We start from the raw sequence: 24413 nt of genomic DNA on the forward strand, positions 1-24413 counted from the left end.
TCATAAACTGACCTCCGCAGAATTAAGTGAAACAAAAATAAAATAAAACAAAACCGAAGACGAGGGCCAAAATCCTTGAAACCGTTTGAAAGTTTCGCTTTTTTTGGGCTCGCATCCCCTCCGTTGTTGGTTGTTGGTTGTTACCCTAATTTCGGTTCATCTTCATCCAGACTCTCGGGCCCTGATCATCGGCAGCTTATCTCATCTCTCTAGCCGGCGCACGCGTGTCATCCCGGGCAGCAATCAAAGTGATATGAAAATTGCATTTGGGTTCAACAGGTTCGCAGTTTTCGATTGCTGATCGTTGCGGCTCATGCACCTAAAGAAATTGCGTTAAGGTATTTGGAAATAGAACTAAACGTAATGAATTTATTGCCTTTCTCAAGGAATTAATAATATAAGCCTGAATGATTTAAAATATTTGGAATAACTTTTTGGACCACAATATGTTTAAGAATGTCTTTTATGACAAACATAGATTTGGAAATTGATATTATAAGATCAATGAAGTTTAAAAAATAAGTTTATAAATTATATCCCTAAATACATTTCCAAATCTGTTATTTGTTGTCTTATTTAACGACATAATATATATAGTTAATTAAGATAACATTTTTCTATATCAACACTTTTTACTAAAATATGTCTGTAAATCTTATTTTTTCCAGTGCACTCTTGCCGTTCTTTGCTGTTCTGTTAATTTTGTTTGCCTAAAGGTTAAACGTGCGAATTTCACCCAAAGGCAGTCGCCAGTCGAGGGATTTCGGTGGTAATCGGTCTGACTTCTGACTGACCATCCACATCCACATCCACATCCACATCCACATCTACTCCTGCTCCTGCTCCTGATCCCACTCCATTTATATCTGCGATTCGCGTACGGTACGCGAATTTCGCTGTTTCGCCTAATTAAATGTAATTTGGTACTTCCTTTTCAGCCGAAATAATGCATATAAATAGTATCTTTAGTTTACATTTTGTATATTCCCCCGCCCGCCACCGTTCCTCATTATTATAAATTTTCGTTTTCTTTCAGCGATCGGCGAGTGGCCTCCGATCGGAACCCCATCCCCTCCTCCCGGAGGTCAGTATCGGTAGTCCTGGGTTGAATTCAAAGGAATTCGCTGGGCCCATCGGCACTCTCTCCTTTTCCGCGGCGCACAAATCTTAAGTGCAACAATATGGCAATTGTTGTGTATTGCTACGAGAACTTGTTAATTGTTTCGCGCTCGAGTGGCCAAAAGAGGTCTGAATGGGCGGCGGGATTCTCCATGCCGAGGTGCTCCTTCTGGGTCTGTTTTCAGGGAAACACTTTCCAGACGGCCCATTGTGGCCTCCTCCATTCATGAAGTGCGACTGGAGCGGGAGCGGGATCGTGACCGGAATGCCGAGGGTTCCAGCAATTGCTGCTTTGCCGCCTGCCGCCGCAAATTAGATGCTCAATTACGCTATGAGAATTCCTGGGTAATTTCACAACCATTCAGAGCTTCAGCCATTTCACACAGAAAAAAAAGCGCCCTTAATGTGTTAGCCTCTCTATGTTAACAAAATAACATTCTCAAACCATTCTTTTGTTTTCAAAAATAGGGTTTTAATTAACCGGCAGAAAAACAAATGAGGGCTTAAATGCCATATTGAAAATCTTAAAAAAATTCGGAAAGGCCCCTGAGATGGTGGTTAACATCTAACACTAACATACTCCTTCATCATTGACAATTGTATTTTTGAATTAAAAATAAATATATGTTATATATACAAATTTTTAATTTGGAATGCAAGCTAATTGAGAATTTTATTACGTGCAAAACTAGGTATAACATTCTATATTTCCTCCATTCTCTGCATTGATATGCCCCAAATATTGATTTCTTTTGGCCGAAAACTAAAACTGTTTGGTGGAAAAACAGTATCAGGACTATTGCCAAAAACATGTTTTCTTTTCCACTGATGGTGTCTAATTAAAGAAATAAAATATTCTTTAATTAAGAATTCTATTATCTGTACTGCATTTAAAAGTAGGTTTTTGGTCTTACTGTTAGGAAAATCTTTTTTGATTCTTGGTGTTCGATCTATATTATGATATTATCCCTATTTTTTTCATGGTGCATGCATTAATTCTCTGTGCAATCATGTGAGTGAGTCACTCGCGTACTCGAAAGTGAATCTTGACCACGTGGTGTCCCGGGCTTAGTCATCTTGAGCCTTTCGCCTACGCTTTCTCAATCATTTTTCATCCAAGCCACTTCCTTCCGCAAAATGTTCTCACACTTGACCCGCTGCTGGGAGACGCCCAAGGATCGGGATCGGGATCGGGATCGAAATCGGAAGTGGTTGAGCAACTGAAGGGGACGGGAACAAGCAGCATCTCTCCTAGACATCGCCAATGTTGTTTCAGAATTTTCAAAAATCTTATTAAAAATTGTTGTTATTGCTGGCGCGGCCTTTTCTCCGTCTTTTGTGTATGAGTTTCGTTTTCGTTTCTTTTTTATTGCTTTAATCATTTTTATTTTGTGCGGCTTCCGTGCCACCTGTTATGGTTACGACCATGGCCAAGAACCCGAGAAACCAAGAAACCAAGGAGCCAAAAGCAGCGCAGCCGAGGTCCTTCAGAGCCTTTTTGATTTTTCTCAAGTGATTGCGTAGTTTTCATCTGTTTTCTTTGTTCCAGCGAGCAGTGTTTCAAATTTGAATTGATCACTTGGCCGTGATCTGGGATAGGGTTTCGTGGGACTGGGACTGGGACCCGATCCCCACTCTTATAACAATAGCAATCACAATTTGTCGATCGGTTATGATGCCCACTTCCGACTCGGAAACGAGGGAAGAGCCACCAAATGAGGATGCAAAATGCACCATGAAATTAATGTTTGATAGCCACACTAAAGGTTTTCTGTTTCTTTTAATAAAATCGAATCTGTTTTTTGGTTTGAGAAAACTTCTTTGGCTTATTAGAGATCAATTTGTCCATGCTACATTAGTGTAATGGGCTGCTACACGAGGGAATTTAAGTGAGAAGTTTGGCGAAATTGTAATCAGCAGAGTTAAACTAAAATTAGAAACTCCTTAATATTGCTTCAAAAATGTTGTGTGATTATTAAGAAATTAATAAAAGGTATTTGTTCTAGAAAAAAATTCTAAATTCTGACTTAACTTATCATTCTCAAAAGTATGTGTAGCGAATTTTTCTAGTTTCGATAAGGGATAAAGGATCACTTCTGGCGCCAGTCAGTTGCGAAAGATCAGCTCAGATATTGATCGCCAACCGATGTTGGCAAAACAAAACGATCGTTGCCGTGTTCAAATTGCCGCATCAAAGTCGGCGACAAAAATTGCTCTGACATGCTCCGATCCAATCTATTCACAAATGCTATAAGGAGCACCGAGCTGATCTGCCATCCCTCAACTGGATGATAACCATCAGTGGGCAATCTATGACAAAGCGCCGGCTCAACAGGAGGTGAGGGCGTGCCCAAACAATGACACAGTGGGCGCTGCAAGGACTCGACCCAAACTCGACTTCTACTCCCTGGACGTGTGTATAATCTAGTTTTAATTTTCATGGGAATTAACCCATGCCCGAACCAATTTGCCGGTTTTTCCGGACAATGTGCAATTTATGCGATATTTGTTTAAACAATTTTGAACGGCTCCCGGGTCTCAGGTTCCAGTTCCCAGGTCCAATTCAATCCCCGTCCAGTGTTTGCCTCCATTCGAAGCCGTCGTATTTGCTTTGATTTCCACTTGTCTTTTTATCGCAGCCGTGGAGCATATGTACATATGATATTTCCCATTTTTTCCACCTCCCCAATCGGTGGTCAATATTTGCAGAGCCAAGTCAAACAACGGGCAACAAGGCAACCATGCTCCTCCTCCTCCTCCACATGGGCCTTCTGCATTTGCATTTGCATATTTAATTTGGCTTTAATGAATTTTCAATTTGACAATTGCCAAAATGCCACACAGGACGAGGCCAGGATTCGATTTGGGGCCAGGCCACCCACGTTGTTGGATCGAGATCTGGGGGAATTACAATGAAGTGCATATGGACATGGGAATGGACATGAAGATGGCATGCCGCACGGCATGCTCCTGCTCCTTTCGCTTTTCGCTCTCCCATCTGCAAAATGGGACAGAGTGTTAAATGCTAATAAAATAAGTAACATACAAATTTTTCAATTTCATCAAAAAAAATAAGTGGGCCGAGCAGAAGCTGGTGGATTGGAATGGATGTACGGATTGGGTCTGAGTCTGTGTCTGGACAGCACTTTCACGGCCCAGAGCGACTTGCTAATGGGAGTCGTTGACGTGCGCCTACTTTCCTCTTATTGGCATCATCTCCAGCGCCTACACGCTCCACATGCCAAAGAGAGTCCTTGGGAAAGGGTATAAAAATAGGTTTAGTGTAGTTACTTGTAAATTTATTTGATAAAAAAAATGTCCGTGTGAAATTTGAATAAAAACGAATTAATTATATAACATAACACATATATCACAATGCTCAAAATACTATTATAATCATTAACGACTTAAAATCCGCGAAAAAAATATAGATGATAAACAATATTAATATATTTGTTTATTAATGGAGAGAAACAAAGACTGAATAAAACCAAGTGTACTAAAACAATAATTGTATTTTATCTGAAAAGGACATTGAAAAGTTTCTAAATACTCTTTGATTTACTTAACAATTGATTTGCAATTAAATTTATTTTAAGTATAATATCTCAATAATAATTTTTAAAAAATATAAAAACGTTTTTACATTGTATGCTTTACCTAAAAGAATTGTGATTTCTGGCTTAAGCAGCAAGAAAACATATATTTGTGAATGTGTTGTGTTTTTAAGGGTATTCAATGGTTATCTTTTAAGGATATGCTGCCATTCAATTGCCGTTGTCATGCGCTTTCTGGAAGCTGCTCCATATCAGTTGCATTCCCATCGCCTCTCGTCTTCGATGCACAAGTTGCATTTATGCATATTGACGTGAAAGAAATGACCCGTTACCAGCGTAATGATGCCAATGATGAGGAGGTACTGGAGGCACTGGAGGTATTGGAGGTACTGGTTCAGGAGGTATGTGGGTCTGCACTCCTTCACATCGATCAGCTACTCGATAACTGACAGGCACGCAAGGCGCCCGATGCTGACCATCGGGGAATGAACAAAACATAACCCTTTTTGCCCCCTCAACTCGGCGGCACGTGTAGCGCAATGAATGTATGCAGCAATGAAAATGTAAATTTCCAAATCGATATGCAGCGGATGCCTTGACATCGGCTAATGCCGATACGCGTAAACTTTACAGCCAAGATGCGATTGCGATCCGGGGGATGTGGCATACATACTCGTGCATTTCTTGCAGGTGTAACAACTGTCAGTTGCAACTGGCAACTGGCTCGTAAATTGCAAAGGACATCAGGACATCGGGGTACATCGGGCATAAGAACACTTTCAGGGGTGGACGAGAGGTCAAACTTACTGTACCTGTGTGTGCGCATCCAATAAATTCGTGGTGCGGTTTGTTGTGTGACATTTTTATCTAATTGACAGCGTTTTTATTGCCCGGCAAAAAAGATCAGATCGGGTCCTTGGGGCGTGCTACTTGTTGAGCAACTGGGTGGGCGCGGAACTTCAAAGATTCGAGGATCATCCTCCTACAAATTGCATTATGATTTCCAGCGAATCATTAGGAATCAAGGGGGGCGTTACGAAAAGGATCTAAAGGACCACCGTGTGCGAGCCTCGTTTTGCTGTGTCATCGGTGGGATCTACAACTAAATTCAATTCTCAATCCATGAATCCACGAATCCGTTTTAATTGCGAGGCGCTAAAATGTTAACCCAACTCTTAGTTAGTGTCTGCCACGCTTATTAGCCAAGCGGCGAAGGTCATTCCCGGGGATTCGGATGCAGTCAAGCGTGGCCTTTTGGCTGAGCCGGCGCTATCTACCCTCTTCAAGGACTTGTTCGAGAACAAGCGTATCAATTGGAAAATTTGCCAAGTTGTAATAAACAAGATTTTTCATTGCGATATACCGCCCCCGACTTTTGGGTCAGCATGTCGAATGACCAGGCGGCGGTAGATTTGTAAGGGTTTCGCTGGTTTTCAGGGTCAGGTAGTTCATACCGATTCAGATTAGATAAACTCATAAGTAAAGGGGCCCACTCTGCCATTTGGTGCTGACAAATCGCAGAGGGATTTTTGCAAATTTCGCCTCACTTTGCGGTCGACTCTAATCCCGTTTTAGGGCCACGATTGTTTGGCCAAGCTCTGTTTGCATTTCCGCCCATATTCCTGTTCCGGTTGTGCCATCCAGCGGTTACCCTATAATCATCTTGTTAGCGGCTTTAGATGCTGGCGGCACTGATACCGCGTCTTCTAGCGCCATTTTAAGCTCTTCGCAGTAAAGTAAGGCAGAGTACGTAGCCGAAGAGCCAGGCAACTCACCACCATTTGCCATTGGCTGTTCCACTCGGGCGGCACGTGCTGTCCTCACAGGCAACTCGTTTACCTGACTGCCCTACCTGCGGTTCTGGCCCTTCTGTTGCTCGTGGTGGGTTTTCTGGTATAAATAGGGGCGAAAGGACCAGAGAGCAGTCAGAAACCCGGCAGCAATCGCAGCGTTCGCACCGTTTTCAACCAGTTAACCAGTAGTAAATACAGCAGCAACATGTCGTCCAGTGAGATTTATCGCTACTACTACAAGACTTCCGAGGACTTGCAGGGCTTCAAAACAGCCGCAACTGAGACCTACTTCAATCCCATGGCAGCCTACAATCCCGGTGTGACGCACTACCAGTTCAATGGCAACACCTTGGCCAGCAGCAGCAACTACTTGTCGGCCAATGGCTTCATCAGCTTCGAGCAGGCTAGCTCCGATGGCTGGATCTCCTCCTCGCCGGCCAGTCATCGTTCCGAGAGTCCCGAGTATGTGGATCTCAATACCATGTACAATAATGCCGGCTGCAACATGGCCCAAAGCCAGCAGCAATACGGAATGCTTATGGAGCAGACGGTGGTGCCAGCAGCAGTTCCGGCCATTCCGGTGGCCTCTCCGCCAGCAGCGGAGGTCATGGGCTCCTCCAATGTGGGCACCTGCAAGACAGTGCCTGCTCCGGCAGCCACGAAACCCAAGCGCAGCTACACCAAGAAGAGTCAGTCGACTGCCAGTTCATCAGTCACCTCGCAAACACAGGAATCAGCAGCTCCAGCAGTGAATCTCTACACCGAGGAGTTCCAGAACTTTGACTTTGACAACTCCGCCCTGTTCGACGACAGCGTGGAGGACGATGACGACCTCATGCTCTTCAGTGGCGGCGAGGATTTCGAGGGCAACGACGGGTCCTTCGATCTGGCCGATGGTGAGAACCAGGATGCCTCGGCCGGAGGTGCTGGTGGCAAGAAGAGGCGTGGCAAGCAGATCACGCCCGTGGTGAAGAGGAAGCGTCGATTGGCCGCCAATGCCCGCGAACGTCGCCGGATGCAGAACCTCAACCAGGCCTTCGACCGCCTGCGGCAGTATCTTCCCTGCCTGGGAAACGACCGCCAGTTGTCCAAGCATGAGACCCTCCAAATGGCCCAGACCTACATCTCCGCCCTCGGGGATCTGCTGCGCTAGACATCCCACCGATCCTCATTCTCATCCATTCTCAGTTATTGTTGGAGCTTGCCAAATGTTGTACCTACTACTATTTTTATGTATATAGCCAGGAGCCCAGTAGTGAATTACCGCTTAAGTATTATGCTGTTTATTGTTTAGTTAATTAGCCTAAATGGAAGACAATGATTAAGACTAAGAAAGACAAAATAAAAGCGAAAAATAATTATAAAAACTGTTTTATGTATACTTATTTGCTTAGCCTCTCTTTTCTATTTTCAGAACGCTTTTTGGTAAGGGACACATAAAAAAAATATGTCTTAATTTGCACAAATGAAAAATACAAACAATTTTGTATCTACTGAATTTACATTTTTTTTAAACGCAACTTTACATTTTATTAATATTCTTGACTTTTAACATCTTAGTTCTGAATGAGCCTTATAAATATGTTCAAAAATGTAAAGGCGACTATTGTTTAGAAAATATACATAAATTCACATAGCATATAAAGCTATGAATATTTATCTAGTTTAATTAATTCTTTAAAAAAACCATAAATATTTTAACTAGTGTCCATTCGATGGAACAATCCTTACGTTCCTTGGGAAGCGATGAATATGTGTCTAATTTAAATTGAAATAATTCCAAAATAAATATAAAAAGCAAAGCAGTCCATCCAAGAGAAAACCTCAGCAAGGCATCCAGTTAAATAAGCCATCCAAATCATTTTATCTTCGAACAGTTCTGCTTGTTTTTTTACCCCTCCAACATCCACACTTATCGGCGGGGCATCAATTCTCACACAGTTTTCGAGGGTTTAGCGTCTCGCGCCCAGTGAATTGGACTTTATTATATGGGGGAAGGTGATCGATTTGGCGCTTCGCGATCAATTTGTAGACAGTTCGACAAAATTAGGACCGGCTCCTCGCGCTGGCTGGCTTAAACAAATAACAAATACGCAGCGGAGGACCAGCGATCCCGATTCCGATCCCAATCCCGATCCCCAAAGCAGCGTTTTGTGCCAATGCCAATAATTACACGCCACGGCGCGCCGGAGTGTAGCTGCCAAATTAAGTTAAGTGTTGGGCTGATCTGCTTTCAGCAGTCGCAGGTCGCATGCAGTGTCCGTCCCTTGGTCCCAAAAACCTTTTCAACTTTCAGTCCGAGTTCGAGTCAGTCCAAGTCGAGTCCCGAAAATCAAGCGCCACTCACAAATCGTTTAAGACGAAGTTCGATCCTCGATCGTTGCCGGTGGATAAACCTCAGCGGCTTAAGACCTTAAGCCGAAACATGCACTGAAAAAAGTTTAAATATAATGATTAAATCCAGGTATTATTGAAAAAGGACATTAACTTTTTAAAAACGATTTTAAGTCGAAAACTAAAAGGGTATAATTTCAAATTGATCCTTCAAATTCTAATTTGGTGCAAATTATTTTTCCTGAAACCATAAACGGTAAATCAACATTATTTAATTTATGTTCTGTTTTTAAAGACTTGCAAAATACTTATCAAATGGAAATAACACTTTAAAGTTCCCTAAATTAACGTTCTTAGAAAATTTTTAATTTAAGCATTGAGCTTAGGTTTGGATTTCTAATAATTGATGTATAAAGTTGTTGTTTTTAACAAACGATAAGTTATATGCCTTCTTAAATAACCTTAAAAGTGATATTTGTCAGGCCAGATTTATTTGCGATTTTTTCCAGTGCCGCATTTCATTCAGCAGAAAGCGGAGCAGATCCTCGGCTCAGGCAGTCAGTCAGTCAGTCAGTCAATCATTCGGAAGATTCGAAGCCAATTTGTTGATAGCGACAGCGACAGCGACTGGTGACTGCTGACGATCGACATCGACTCCCGCATGGGAATTGGAGCGCCTGGGGCGGATGGCGCGGATGGGGGCGTGGCAGCGACCGGATTTCGTGGGCAGTTTCTGTTTGTTTTATAAAATCATTTTCGGGCGTCGCCGTGCGCAAAAGTTGTGCGGATTTCGGGGCTCATAATCAAAAGGAAATTCACATAATTAGTTAGGCGGCATCGACAGGGCTTCGTTAAATTGTTAATGACTTAATTTAGTGGTCGCGAGGTGCGGGAGTCTCCTCAGGCCATCCAGGCAATTATATTTGTATGCGCGAATTCGCGATCGAAGTATAAAAGCGTCATCCGATATCCTGCCGATATCCCCGGAGTGTCGCTCTTGTTAGCGACAATTTACGGCTTTGAACGCTTCCGCACAAAGCGCTGCCGTCAATTTGTCAATTACACAAATTGTTGTTCGGGGTTTTGGTTGCCGACTTGCCATGTTGCCAAGTTGCCCCGTTGCCCCACCAAAACGACAACAAAAGGGTGCGATTCTGGAGTCCAAGGGTTCTTCTCTTCCTGCCGATATCGGTCGTTATTCCCTAGCAACAGCTACTGCCACCTGCATGCAGCTGCACAGATACGATGCGAATATGCGAATTGTGAATTTCAGATCCAGCTTCCAGACTGCAACTGCCTGCCAATACAATTAGTTAGAATTCATGAATGGCAACTGGTCCCCAGTTTTGGCCTTTCGGCTTTTGGCAATGCCGCCGACACAGCAGCAACATCGAAAACAGCAGCAACAGGAGGAGCAACAGCAACGGCAACAGCAACTTGCATGTCTTTGTCAATTTATAGACAGCTTGCCTGAGCATTATTAACACGTATTATTATGCATTCGATGTCCGTTCTGGGGCTGCATATTTTGTGGGTTTTTCTTTACCTTCTGACAAGGGCAATGGATGCCTCGAAATTTGTCATGTCGATAATTGGCGAGCTTTATTTTGAGGTTTTTGAGGTTGGTTACTTTTTTGTATACGAAGCTTAAGTAGTTAGTGGGCATGCATATGTATCTACATCGGCATCAGTATCTCCATCTGTATCTGCATCTGTGTTAAGTAAGTTAATGAGCTTTAACACCATCAATTTGTCACTTCTTGTTAGTGTCGCCATGGGGCAGGAACTGAATGGGTTATGGTTCCGATGGATTTTGGTTGTGGAGCTCGTGTTCATTGATTGCCATCTGAATTGGTCTTTAGGGCTGCTTTGGGGTCCTTAAGAAATGGACTCGTTAAGTGCACATCGGTTTCAATTAAAGTTTATTTAATCTTTGAATACCATCATATAGCTCAATTTTAAGTTAGCCATATATATTGTGAAAAATTACCAAATAAACATTTGAAGCAACAGGTAGCTATAGTAAACCATTGTAAGATTCAATTACCCTCGGTAAATTTTATAATTGCGGTTTGGTATGATTTGAAATAATTTTTTTTTTACCTTCCATTTTTTAATGTTTTTCTTTCCATTCAATGGATTTTCTCATGCCTTTTTGGGCACAATTTCCCTCATTTCAGAGATGCCTAACCACAAGCATTACTTTGTATCTTTTTTTGTCTACGCTCAAGTGCAGTTTCCGTTTCCGCCGATTTGTTTTGGCATTGTTGTGTGAACATTTTGCGCTGATCCTTTAATTGTTGCGCAACCTTAGCCAGCGAAATTGCAGGATATCAGGCCCGAAACCCAAGGAAACCCAAGGATTCGGTGATTAATGCCAGACCTTTCTCCCAAGTCGCGTGTGCAGCGAAATAAGTGAGTATTGGTAGTGTGTGTGGGCATCGGCATCCCATTGGTTTTGGCCAAACTCAAAGTCCGGCCAAGTGAATGCAATTATTAAGTCATAAAACGGACAGCGTAAAATGCCAAAGTCTGTAATTAGCGACACCAAATCACGCCGGCCGCGCCCCTTTTTCTCCTTACCCTTTCCCAGCCCATTATTGGGCATTGTGTGAGGTCCGCGGGGAAATGGAGAAAGATTACCTGGTCAAAATAATAAAATAAGAAAACAAAAGAAAGAACTATAGTAAAGGTCACCGTTTGTTTAGGAAAGTTTTGGCCCACAAGAGCGGCAATTAGTCAAACGATTCGCAACGCATCTTCCATCAATCAACGGCGAGCCATGGGCTCCGATTACCGATCCTGATCATCATTACCATGGTCCTCCTCATCGGGAGCAGTAACAAACTTAACCGTTACCCATTTGACAAATAATTCGCACGGCCAACGTCCCAAAAATCTCTCTGGGTAACTCAATTAGCCACACAGACGATGATGATAACGATGGCGATGGCGATCGGCACGGCACAGTTGACTGACTTTCGGTTTTCAGACTACCCATCCCACTGACCATCCAAGTAGGTGGGCATCCCAGATACTTTGGATGGCATTGGCATTGGCATCCGCATCCCCATACCAAAACCAAAACCAAACCAGAACACAGAGTTCTCAGTATCTCACGCTGCAGCCAACGGTGATCGAAGATCAACAGTGAAAGTGCATCAGAAATCAAAGTCTTTCCCAATTTTTTGACAATTTTTTGGCGAGGCATCAAATTAACACAAGGCAAAAACCTTAAGATGCTACCAAAACGACACACAAAACAAACAAAAAAGCATTAAGGATATTTTTTAGGAGAAGGAGAATTTGTTATACTCTAAAAAACTTAAATTGTATATCTAGCTATTAAAATTTGTTAAGTTAAAAAAAATTTAAAAAAATTGAATATTATTTCAATTTGTTAATGGAAATTAAAGAGAAAAATAATTTAGAAAATTTAAATCTTAGTAAGGTCTGGAAATATGAAAGAGTTTTGCATTATGTATTTATGTCAAGGTATCCAAAATTAAAATTAAACATTAAAGTTATTGTGCTTAACAATAATTATTGTAAAATACATGGGACCATGTGTTTACATTTTGTACCCATTCATATTCTTAGCCATTCATTAGTGTAGAGTATTTGATATTTTGACTACCCAAAAATACATTTTGTCAGCATTTTTTAACTGAAATTGCCACACGCAAGCCATCGCCGTCGCTTTGTCACGTTAAGAGGAGAGTCTGAGGATTTGGTCTGGTCTGCGTCTTCTGGCCGAACAAAAGATTGCTGGTCCGACGAACAGGGCCTGTAATTTTGTATTGACATTGGGTCATTTGATACAGTTTTCCAGCTCATTTGCTTGTAATTGGGCACCGAAGTCTCGCCCAGACTCCGCATGAAATCTTCGGAGCAGATCCCTGCACATCCCTGCCCCACAAAAGTCTGCGCTTGGGTTGACGACTTTTCAAATTATCAGTAATATTGGAGAACTTATATATTTATTAATCAGGATTTCGTGTGAAAACTGCGTCCAGGGTGCGTCGATATTTTGAGCCTGAGCCGGGCTCAGCAGACAGCAACAAGAACCACATTTTCGGCAGGACCCGGCAATTTAATGTCAACGACGTCGGTGGCGTTGGCATCACTTCATCTCTGGGCCAGCTTTTTTGGGCTCTTTTTTCCTTGGCAGTGGCTTTGCTTCAGGGGATGGGGGCTAAAGCTAAACTGCCACCTGCATTGACTGCGATTTTTTTTATTTTTGGGACTGTCGCGGCCTGGAGTGAGTGTGAACTTAATCCCTTGGACCCAATTATTCAAGTAATTAAGTATTAATGTGCGAAATTGTATCACCTGCGGCAAGGGGTGAACCGGCTTTGTGCTGAACAAGCCGTGATTTTCCAGCCGATTTGTGTTTAAACGGTCGTGAAAGTGGGGCTTCTTAAACCCGATATCGGGAATAAGCTGAGCTAAGGAAAAAATGGATTGGATTTTTTGGAGAAATAAAAGAAATTAGCTTCTGTTTCAAATATATTATATTTGGTGTTATAGCTTCTTAGGCTTTAATAACAATATTATGTAAATATAGGTATAAAAAATTTTTTTTTTTTTTTTAATAATATAAAAATTTACCCTCAATGTTTTATAACACACATTTAAAAATAATAATAACTTTGCCTTATTTGTATGATACCAAAACTATGTGGACTTTGCCTTCCCAGAACAACCATAACTTTGATTGATTGCCAATAAAAAATCTCTGATCAAGGGTCACCGCCACATCCCGCCAAAGATCTAAGGGATCGCATCTTGTACTCGATGCAATTAGCAGATATAATCCGTGTGATTCCACCCAACTAAAATGTCAATAACAATAAATTCCTGGCAGCTAAGCGCCGACAAAAGTGGCGATCAAGATAGCAATGTGATCAGCTCATAACTGTCAGGAGGCAATCAATTGATTTGCGCAGAACCAGAGGACCAGCCCAGTCCCAGTCCCATTAGAATAGGGATGGGGTATGAGAACGGGAAAGGATACTGCGTGGACCCCACAGGACTCGCTTCGCATAATATTTTAGAGGCGTGTTCCGCCTGTCAACATTTCATGTTGGTGGTCAGAGAGTCAAATTGTGGTCGCAACTGACACGGCAGCCCAAGAAACAGCCCAGAAAACTGCTTGGATGCTGAGAACCGCGCGGGTGTTCCCAGGACAGGTCCTTGAGCGGACAATGGAACAATGGCGAGTCCTTTGTGAAACAATAGCCCCTACTTACAACACATTATGACACGAAATCGAACATGAAAATGAAAACGAAAACGAAAACTACTTGGAATGCCAGTGGGTATTTTATGGCCCTCCATCGTCCTGATTCATTGCTATTGCTCTATTTCTGGGGCTCCCGGCGAGCTGCGGCATGTCCTTGTGGCTCCTTTTGATGCATTCAATTTGCGTGAACCACAACTAATTTTATTGCTTAATTTTTTTATCTGCCAGTGGCTTTGCGGCGATTCCTCTAATTGAATCGCGCGATCTGTAAAATTATACATTTGTCTCCTTGGCAAAGTTCATTATTTATTTCTGTATGCCGACCCCCGATCTGTCCGATATTGGGGTTTAATGTAAATGAACTTTTTTGTTTTTCTTGCCTTTGATTTGGTTTTGTTTATGGTCGTTTGGTAAACGATTTGATAATTTTATACGCCTGGCTGGCGGATAATTTGCTCATCCAAGCAATTTATTATTTATTTTGAGTCATTCAACAAAATAAAAGTTAGAATTAATGATTAATTATGGAACTTCGGAAATTTGTTTAAACTATTATTGGAAAATTATTGGAAAATTTTGTATTTGTTTAATGAGTCGTGTAACAAATTATAAATTATAGTAGTAGAGTAGTAACAGTTTAATGGAAAGGTTTTTTTTTAATGTGTTAAGGGTTTTAAATTTTTTTAGTCCCGAAATGTTGACTTTAATGTATCTGAACAAAGTATTTTAAATTTTTTATTAAAAAACTTTAAATTATAATAAAGAAATTTGGAATTCAGTAATAACAGTTAATTAATACTGCCTAAACCTTTCTGTTTACTTTAAAATTATTTGAATGAAATCAAATATTCTCTAATCATCGGAAAATATTATTTAACAAATCAATGTTTATTTGATCTAACAATTTTAATAAGCTTAGTTTTTGTGTTTTCCCAACCCTTAAGATGGTTCGAGTTTACTATCATCTTCATAGACGAAGCAATTATTTTGGCTGGCATCTTTTGGAGTTTGGCCAGCTGACGCTTTAAATTTTGGCCTGATCCTCTGGTCCTGCGGCACACGTGTTCATTTGGCAGGCATGCGCGCGATTTCGGGGCTCAATTTGGATTTGTAAACCGAGCCCCGAATGTCTGTGCATCCTTGTCGGCCTAACACCTTCCCCAATCCCAATCCCAGTTCCAATACCCAATACGCATTGCCCATTACTCTCTTCCTTTTCCCCAGGAGCAACCCTTTCCAGTGCGTTTTTGTTTTTTGTATGTTGGGGGGCTCACTTGAGCCAGTGAGTCCTTTAAGCCGCTTGTCCTGCTGTTGCTGTTCGGGATCGGCTGTCTTCCCCGCTCTTCCTGCACTCGTGCTCCGATCGGAAGTCAACAGTAACTGTTGGTCGAGTGCTCCTGCTTCCTTGAAATTGTCTGCCAGGGCAGAGCGAGCAAAAGACCCAACCGTAAACGAAACAGCTACAAAAAGTATAATTTTAACTGAGCTGAGAAACGGTCGGGGCACTCGAAAAAAACTAGTTGCTATTAGGAAAAGCAATGAACGAAAACCCAAGCCAAGAAAGTTCTTAAAATTAATAAATGCCTGTTTGTTAACTAGATAATATTTTTAATGTACAGTACTGAACTATTAATTCTTTGTTATTTTAGAGATTTGATTTTCTTGGAAAATTTATTACTATTAAAATTGTAACATTGCAAATCACTGATTGTTGATTTAATAATACAAATAAAGTATTTGTAAATGAATTTTAATTTTTCGTTTAGGTTGAAAAATCAACCATTTTTAAGAACCGGTTTTGGAATGTCATTTACATTTTAACAATCAGATAATATTTTATATACAAGATCACATACAATTAAAGTGTTTCGAAAATTTGTTGTTTAAATCATTTTGAAAATGTTAAATATAAAATCATTTTTAAATCATATTATAAGGACTTGCACTGTTGGCTCACAACACTTTTTTTTGATGTTTCAAATTTGTTTTTAATTTGGGGGAGGGTTTCTTGACTGCATGGAATATTTTTTCTGAGTGAAGGAGCGAAGGAGCGTGGGCAACCCAATTTCCGAAGTCAAAAGTGGCACCAGATGACGGCGTGCGCCGTCCGTTTGTTCTGGGCCAAAGACGCAGTTAGACAGAGACGGGGCGAGAGGTCCTTCGGGAGGAGGATCGGCTGAAGATAGCATATGTTGCGCCCTGGCTCTATCTCGCTTTGGCCACTGCCCCGCCAATAGGTCCTTTCGCTGGCTTTCACTCGCACGCCACGCGGCTCTTCCTGCAGACAGCAAATAACAATAACGATTATTCCTTATTGTGAGCCTAAGACGCGCCAGTTGGTCCCAGGCCGAAGCCTCGATTTCGAACTCGACCCTCAAGTATGTATATAGTATAGTAGTCAACGGCTAGATATCCCGGGGGCTAGGAACGATCCGCTTTTGGTTTTCGACCGACAAAAGGTCTATTTACAGTTACCCGAAAGTTCAGCGGTAGCAATTGGGAGCCCACGCAATTAAAGCTGCATCAATCAAAATTAAAGACAATCCGGCAGCGATTTTTAAACGCCAACTAGGCACGTAATCAGAACTCTAAAGACGCCGGCCCTTTGATATGCAGATCCTCCGACTCATATGCATGACAGCATAGCTTGTGCCATGTGTCTCAAGGTTGAGGCCATTAAATTCAAATTAATAAAAAGTGGCTGGCCACCAACCGCCAAATATTGAGCTCTCAGCTATTTGACATCAACGAATTTCTCATATTGTGTGTCTTGACAATCTCATTTATCCTGTTTTAGTTGATAGAATAATTTTTATTTAGCTAGTTTAACAAGTTTAGTTAAAATGTAAAAAATGTAGCAAAATAAAAACTCTAAAATTAATACATGAATTAATTATCTAATTTGTAACCATAAATAATTATAACCTTTATTGTTCCTGCTTGTTCTTTTTTGAAAAATTGCCAAAAGTAATTGTCACTCTGTACATAAACTTATTATCATCAACAATACTTGTATAAAAAGAGGGTAACTTTGGAATTGCACAAAAAGATTGCATTTTATATATTATATATGCAATGATAACAAATGCGATACTATTTCATTACCCAAGGGGAAAACTAACTTAGTCAGCGTTGGATTTAGCAGTGCGCAGACAAGAAAACCTTCAACAAGTTCACAATATGTCGCAAAAAATAAAATTGGATTTAGAACTTGTACTCGAAACACTGCTTAATGCTGTGCGTAGAAAAAAGAAAAGCCGTCCAGAAGGCAAGTAATTCGTTCTCTTTAACTACTCACTGAATAACTAAAATGTAATCTTTTTATTTATTGTCTACAGTGCCGGTAGAAAACACGATTGAGAGAACCTACGGTGACCATACAGAAGGCAAGTTCCGCGTATTCACTCTAAATAAATAATTATTATCAGAATATAAACCAATCCATTTCAGGAATTTTTGTCCGGATGTATGAGTACATTGTGGAATTGGCGATGCCAATATTGAAGCAACTGTTTAACTTCGTGGAGTACGCTATTTTCCAAGTTATTGGTTTCGTGGAAAATGCAGTGGAAGTTTTCTTACGAGAAATTAAAGCGCAACAAGCGGCACTAGAAGCCCTTGTGGAATATTTGACCAAGTACTTGGGATTTGCCATCACCTGTTAATGAAATTAGTCACTTTGGTTCAATAAATGTATACTTTGTTATAACAATTTTCCAACTAACAAGGAAGGCATTGAAGAGACTGAGAGACCCTCATATTTACTCTATATATGGTTATTTAAAATCAGCATGTTCTAGAAATGCAGGTATTGTCTACTGTGTGTGTAAGATCATCGCAGAACTTATGGAGATTTTATTGGAGCAACTGCTTATCTTTGTGAAAAATGTTATTTTAAAAATAATTGGTAACGAGGAAAAAGACTGGGAAAGTCTTGGGTATGAGCGTTTTGAACATGTTGAAGAGGTACAAAACTCGGCACCAGAAGCAATTGTTCAATTTTTAACAAAGAATCTGGGATTTCTGATCATAACAAATAATTTCTTTTAAATGTTGCAAAACTTGATAATTACATATGTATATAAAATATGATTTACCAATAACCTTTCGTTCAAATATTGCAAAACTTCTTATTTTTATATATACAACATGATTTTGACTACTAATCTGAGATGTTCTCTTGATTTTATATTAAAGCAAACGCTTTTGTTCAATAAATTCTTGCACGTATTACAGTTCATCATGCTTACATATAATGTATGGTTTTGATATTGGATAGACTGAACGTCTTACAAAAAGCTTTCGATCTATAAAGGTTTGCTATGAGTAACAACTGGTAAGCAATCGATAGCTAAAATACGAGAATAGATTTTATTTCTATCGAGTAACTCTCACCACAGAGTGGCTATTTACTTTGAATTGGGAACTCATAAAATAATTGTGTTGCGAAACCACACTCAGTTGCCAGCAAGTTCTTCAGCTTTAAAGACTACAATTTTAAGAAAAATTCAAGAGAAATGGCCGTAAGCACCCAAGAGCTACTTAGTGCCCTGTCTATACTGGCCGACAATGAAAATATTCAGGTGGCTTTCGAGGAGTCTGCCAAAGGAGCTGCGGTTTGTGCAGCCGGAGCCCTTATCGGGGGACTACTAATGGGTCCCCGGGGGCTGGCGGTGGGCGGGGCCCTTGGCGGACTTGCAGCCTACGGACTTACAGAAGGCAATTGTCTACTGTACTATAATGAAAACCATTCTTATCAGTCTCTTCATTTCAGGAAAGTTCAAGTCACTGAGTGAGGTCATTTCGGATGACTTGTCGGACAGTCAGCGCCGAGAACTGAAGGAGCATGTGATCCGTGCTATATCCCAAATTAAAGCTGTCAGTGCTCTAGAGGTCGTAGGATTAATATTTAAGAGCAAACAGGTGCAAGATGTTGCACTAAACGCTGTTAAGTCATTTTTCACCGATCGTATGAGAATGACCATAATTGATTAATCATCAATCCATTTAATTCATTATGCTATTGTATGACATAATAATAAAAGCATAGTCGATTTTGATTGTGAAATTATATGGTTATCTAATGGTCATCTATGAGTAATTAAGGGAAGTCACATGACTAAATTTACTTATGATCTTTACACATCCTCTTGGAGATTGAAAACGAGAACGCGAGAGGTTAAATATAGGAAAAGCATAGGACAGGGTGGACTAAAATTTAATTACACACAAGAAAAAATACTAGTAATAATTGTATGCAAAGTAACATTAAAATCACTACAAAATACTCTTATACGGTTCTATAATTCTATTGCACCCATACACATATTTCAGTAGTTTGAGAATAAGCTCGCGATAAGAACACATACTTAGAAACCCTCAGAAAGCAACAGAAATGACATCATCACCGGCGGTGATATTGATAATACTCCTATATAAGGCATTTTATTGCAAATTCGATCACAAATGGTCGAAGAAAGTGAGCGCTTAAGGACCTTCACTTTTATATATTTAGGGCGTAAAAATGAAGGACGACAGGCTTGTTAGTCTCCTGTGTGAACTGGCCGATATTAACAATATTCGCGTGTCCTCAAGGAAGACATTCAAAGGAGCTTTTGGTAGTGTTATTGTTTCTGGCGCCGCTTTATTCATTGGTGGAGTACTAATGGGTCCAGTCGGTTTGGCTGTGGGTGGTGCCGTCGGTTCAATTGCAGTGTACGGACTAGCAAAAGGCAAGCTTCTCAAGCATAATCGTGAACACTTTTAACGCCAGTCTTACAGGTCCAGGAAAGTTCATGTTGGCGAGTAAATTTATTCTCAATGAAATGTCTAACAAGCAACGCAATAGAATGAAGAATAATGTGATCAAGGCCTTACCTGTGGTTAATGATATTGATGCAGTCGGGTTAATGCTACTGAATGAAAGAGCGAAGAGTGTTGGACTTAGTGAGCTTAAGTTATTTCTTACAAAGTCTTTGAACTTAATAATTATTGAATAAAGCGGTGTAAAACCAAAGATGAACATTTAAATTTAATGTATTTTGAAAAATATATCCAAAAGCCAAAAAGTTTTTAAATTTCATTTTATTAAGTTGTTCATAAATGATTTTTAATTTTTTTTACACAAGTATTCTTTTATTTACGTTAAAAAGTAACAAAGTGTTATTAATAACATTTTAGATTACAAAAAATAGATACAAAAACTTATCTAGGCCCTTAGCTTTAAGATATATATTTTGAATTCTATTTAATCAATGGTTATTAAGCAAATAATGGTTATCTATTATCAATGACTAACACAGTTAGGTACGTTTTCATAATAAATGTGATTGCTTTCTAGGTTTCATCGGGTTAAGAGATAGTTTCTTCAAGTGCCTGGTTGTTTTTAGCCAATCTGTAGTTTGTTACTTTCGGATCTCGGGTTTCCAATAGACAAGCGTCGCGCGCTCGCCGTCACCAAAATCCGTCAGATGTCTGAAAGTGCTCAACAGATGTTGGAGTAGGTGGAAATTGTGCAGCTACAACGGCAAGACGACCATCATCATCATCGGGGCAACAACTGTTACAAGCAGTAAAAATAAGATAAAATTCAGACTCTTAGTGGAATTGCGCCAAGAGCCGAAATAAAGAGACGTAGACAGTTTGGTTGCTGCACCGAAAACAACGGGAGCGACTTGCTCAGCGATGCTTAGGTGCATTAGGACAGATAGTCACTTCAAAATTGCGCTCAGTGTGCCGAAGGCAGGTCAAAATAGTTTGGCTTACTGCGGAAGCGAGAGGAACTGGAAAATAACTGGCCGATCTCGATCTCCGTCCCTGTCTATCTCTTTCTAGGGACAGCTGTTGCCCATTCGGATCCGTATGCTACTATATATCGTGTGGTTGCCACGTGTCGTGGGCAAGTCCATTGGGCAATTGGTCAGTTCGGCCGAACAATGGCCAATTAGTATGCATGCGACTTTGAAAAGTGAACTTGCGATTAGCCACAAAGTTGCAAGAAATATAGTTGTACAGAAGAACCTCTCTAAGTCAAACCATGATGATGTTGCTTAGCCTTGTTCGAACATATGGGATGCATTTTAATTTTATAATGCCTAAAACTAAAATGTGAATGTTAATATTAATTTTATAAAAAAATATTAAATAATATTGTTAGTAGATTTTTTAAAAGGTTCGACTATTATAAAAATCTATGGGCAGGGACTAAAAATAATAGTTTTTAAAATAATTTCTTTGCTTTACATTTAAAAACGTCATTATAAAACTACTTTTACTCTCGTCTGCAAATTGTCTAACAATCATACAGATTTATTTCCTTGTGTTGAAAACTCATAGTAGTCTTTTAAAAATGAAATAAGACAAAATTTAAGTTTCAGTTAAAATTATAAACAAAGTGAGAAGTTATGTATATGGAACAATAATATTGGTAAAATTTGGAAATGATAAAAAAATAAATTAACATTCTTTTTGAAAAATTCGTCATAGAGATTTTCCACTGTGCCTACGAATATGCAGATAGCTGCACCAGATCGGCTGCAGCAGCTGTAAAATCAATCAAAAACTTGTCAAATAAATGTCATGCATAAGCAATAAGTGAACAGGATGTGGCGAGTCCTCGGCCTCTGTCATCTTTGTGGGTGCATAAATTTGCCATTGGCTGTATTTGCCTGAACTCACTTTCAGGTCTATTGCTCACAGGAGGGGTTTTGTTTTTGGTTTTCGTTTACGATTACGTTAAAGTTGACTGTTGGCATTGATCCTGCTCGTCGCGCAGATAGTCGCCGATCTGCTGGACCACAATGGTGCAGCACTCCTGCGCCTGCTCCACTTGATCCTCGGCGGACTGATGGGTTTGCACCAGGAGCAGGGAGGCATCGTGCATGGACTGGGCCATTCCCAGGTTTATCTCCGCCATGGCGTTGATGAAGCACACACTGCCGCCCGCCGAAGCTAAAGGATTTAGTGGCGAAGACTCCATACTCAGGCACCTGGCCGGCAACTGGGCAATCTGCTGGACGAATCCCTGGACTTTGGCCAATGCCAGCTGACCCTCTAGGCGGAAGTCCTCCAGGAGATTTCCCAGATCGCCAGTGCAGCCACTCAGTTGATGGGTCACATTTTCGTTGAGTTCATCCAAACTCCAGGCCGCATTGCAGTCGGGATTGGCCACCAACAACTGGTTGGTCTCGTAGATCAAGTCACTTAACTGGGCCAAGGCACTGGCGGTCAGGACCTCGATATTTCCGGCTATATCCTGCCAAGTGCGATTCATTTTGCCTTCCAACTGAGCCGTGTTTTCGTCGCTCACATTTACGGCAATCTCCGCCAGATTGTCCACCACCATGGAAACGGGTCCGTAATTTGTGGTATCTGTCTCGATCCCGTCTTCATAGCGGATCACTTGGCAGCTCTGCAAATAGAGAGTTTTTACCATGGAAGTATTTTAACTTTCATAGGGCACTGATTACCGCCAAAGTAAGCACAAGGAAGCAAAATACTCCAGCAATTTGAGTCATCATGTTTCTGTTATTTTTCTTTAGTGCGAAACGCTTCCAACTGACTTGGTATATATAGTCAAAACATTGGCATGCTGTTTCGATAAGAGTTTGTCCGTTGAAAATCACACTAGACAACACAGATTGCCCATTAAACTAATTGTCATTTCAATCGACAAGCATGGGTTTTTAAGTACGACAACGCGTTAATACTTTATAAATTTAAATTTATACTTTTTTTTTGACATTTTTATGTTGCTACGTTCTATCTTTTCTTAAATGATTCCATTTAGTTTAAAATAATCGTACATTTTAACAATAATTTAAATATTGATTAAATATCCGAATATCACCAAAATAGAAAGTGCGTGATTTAGAGACATCTTTCTTTCTATGTACTTAAATATATCCCCCAACATAACGCTATTTCGGCATCTGGTTGATCGCTTCTTTTATCATCTACTTTCACGGAACATCTTTTGATAAGACTTATTTAACAAAAGAATGCACAATTCTGAAGATAAAATATATGTATTAGTATTGGCCAGCGTTTTCTTTACACTTACAATTTTATTAACTAATTAATTAATTAAAGAAAACAAACATATATTGCAAGGATTTGTATGTTTAAAGTTGTTTTCTAAGTAATTAATAAACTTAATTAATATTCTAAATATACAAGCTGTTTCAAATAGCTGACTTACCCTCTGGGGAACTATAAATAAAACAGAGATTCATTGGAACTGTCATTGAATTTTTTTGGGAGTCTGTTTAATTTCTTGCCAAGATGAGAATAGAATGGGTGACATGGCTGTTATTGCAGTCGCTACTTTGTGTAACCAATAGCTACGACTTTTCTAAAATATACTTAATAATACCGATCGGATTTACAGGTGCACTGCCATTTCCAAAGGATTTGGGGTCAGAATGGACCGCTCTATGAGTCTACAAAGCAGCTCATCGCCAAGCAAGGCTCCCGAGCTGCCAGGATATGGAACGACACCCAACAGGCGATCTACGAGCGTTCCGGGATACTTCAGGTGGCCAAGGACACACTGGATGACCAGCAGCGAAAGGTGAGTGCCCGGCTGGAAAGATTCTTCGGCAATGAGTACAGCGATGAGTGGCGAGCCTGCTCCAAGAAACACGAGCTCCAGGTGGCCCACTTCAATCGGGAGTTGGTGGACAAGTACAGCATCTGCCGGAATTCCCTGGACCACATCATGGGCCATTTCCAGGAGGAAATCGTGCATGAAGCCGATTTCTTAAGCAAGGCTTCGCTGGAGATCGCTGGAGTATCGAAAACCTGCCAAACTTGGCAACTGAAGCAGTTTGGACTGAATCACGCCGGAGTCTTGCTCTGCACTGTGGCCGGAATTGGGGGAATCAATCAGAGGATGTCCGGCAGTCTGGAGCTATGCGACGACATTCTTCTCGAAATGACGCAGGAGGATCTGGACACACCAAGTTGCCTTTTCTACCATCATCTGAGGATGGATTTTGACGAGGTCTTTGCTCAGATTGAGTCGTGTGCCGTGAACTAAGTCCAGAAAATATAGTAAAACGCAAGATTAACTTTAGATGGTTTATTTAATTGTGTTGGTTAAGTCATGGGCCTATCAAAATTTTAATTTAGAAAAATACTTTAAAGCTTAAAATGATCAATCAATACATTTAATACATTAAATACTCAATTTAATTACATTTCGTTTTGATTTTCATGCCATGTTGCTTTTAGTTGATTTCGATATGGAAATATTTAAAATTTGATATTTAATTTTCTGAATGTATATTTTAGTACCTGAAAATTGAATTTAGACTGAAATCATAATTTAATAATAATAATATTCTCCACGTTAATTTATCAAAT

General features: G+C 40.4%; 5 protein-coding genes across 5 annotated transcripts; 4 read left to right on the plus strand and 1 right to left on the minus strand.

Annotated features, from left to right (window-relative positions):
- The first annotated feature begins 6615 nt into the window (after positions 1-6615).
- Positions 6616-7811, plus strand: LOC128265853 (protein atonal). The gene has a single exon (XM_053002102.1). The coding sequence runs from the start codon at positions 6675-6677 to the stop codon at positions 7620-7622; it is 948 nt and encodes a 315-aa protein (XP_052858062.1). The 5' UTR covers positions 6616-6674; the 3' UTR covers positions 7623-7811.
- Positions 7812-17158: 9347 nt separating this feature from the next.
- Positions 17159-17763, plus strand: LOC128266165 (uncharacterized). The gene is made up of 3 exons (XM_053002493.1): positions 17159-17316; positions 17387-17434; positions 17499-17763. Exons 1-3 carry the CDS (start codon positions 17229-17231, stop codon positions 17711-17713), a joined length of 351 nt encoding a protein of 116 aa, XP_052858453.1. The 5' UTR covers positions 17159-17228; the 3' UTR covers positions 17714-17763.
- A 675-nt stretch (positions 17764-18438) lies between these two features.
- LOC128266155 (protein C19orf12 homolog) lies at positions 18439-19102 on the plus strand. The gene is made up of 2 exons (XM_053002481.1): positions 18439-18767; positions 18823-19102. Exons 1-2 carry the CDS (start codon positions 18566-18568, stop codon positions 19041-19043), a joined length of 423 nt encoding a protein of 140 aa, XP_052858441.1. The 5' UTR covers positions 18439-18565; the 3' UTR covers positions 19044-19102.
- Positions 19103-21261: 2159 nt separating this feature from the next.
- Positions 21262-22589, minus strand: LOC128265988 (uncharacterized). Its single transcript, XM_053002274.1, has 2 exons — positions 22517-22589; positions 21262-22458 (listed from the first exon to the last, which is right to left on the minus strand). The coding sequence occupies exons 1-2, from the start codon at positions 22565-22567 to the stop codon at positions 21778-21780; spliced, it is 732 nt and encodes a 243-aa protein (XP_052858234.1). The 5' UTR covers positions 22568-22589; the 3' UTR covers positions 21262-21777.
- Positions 22590-23308: 719 nt separating this feature from the next.
- LOC128266105 (uncharacterized) lies at positions 23309-24117 on the plus strand. The gene is made up of 2 exons (XM_053002375.1): positions 23309-23378; positions 23437-24117. Exons 1-2 carry the CDS (start codon positions 23331-23333, stop codon positions 24085-24087), a joined length of 699 nt encoding a protein of 232 aa, XP_052858335.1. The 5' UTR covers positions 23309-23330; the 3' UTR covers positions 24088-24117.
- The last annotated feature ends 296 nt before the right edge of the window (positions 24118-24413 follow it).

Source organism: Drosophila gunungcola, chromosome 3R (assembly GCF_025200985.1).
Source record: "Drosophila gunungcola strain Sukarami chromosome 3R, Dgunungcola_SK_2, whole genome shotgun sequence".
NCBI classification, from domain to species: domain Eukaryota; kingdom Metazoa; phylum Arthropoda; class Insecta; order Diptera; family Drosophilidae; genus Drosophila; species Drosophila gunungcola.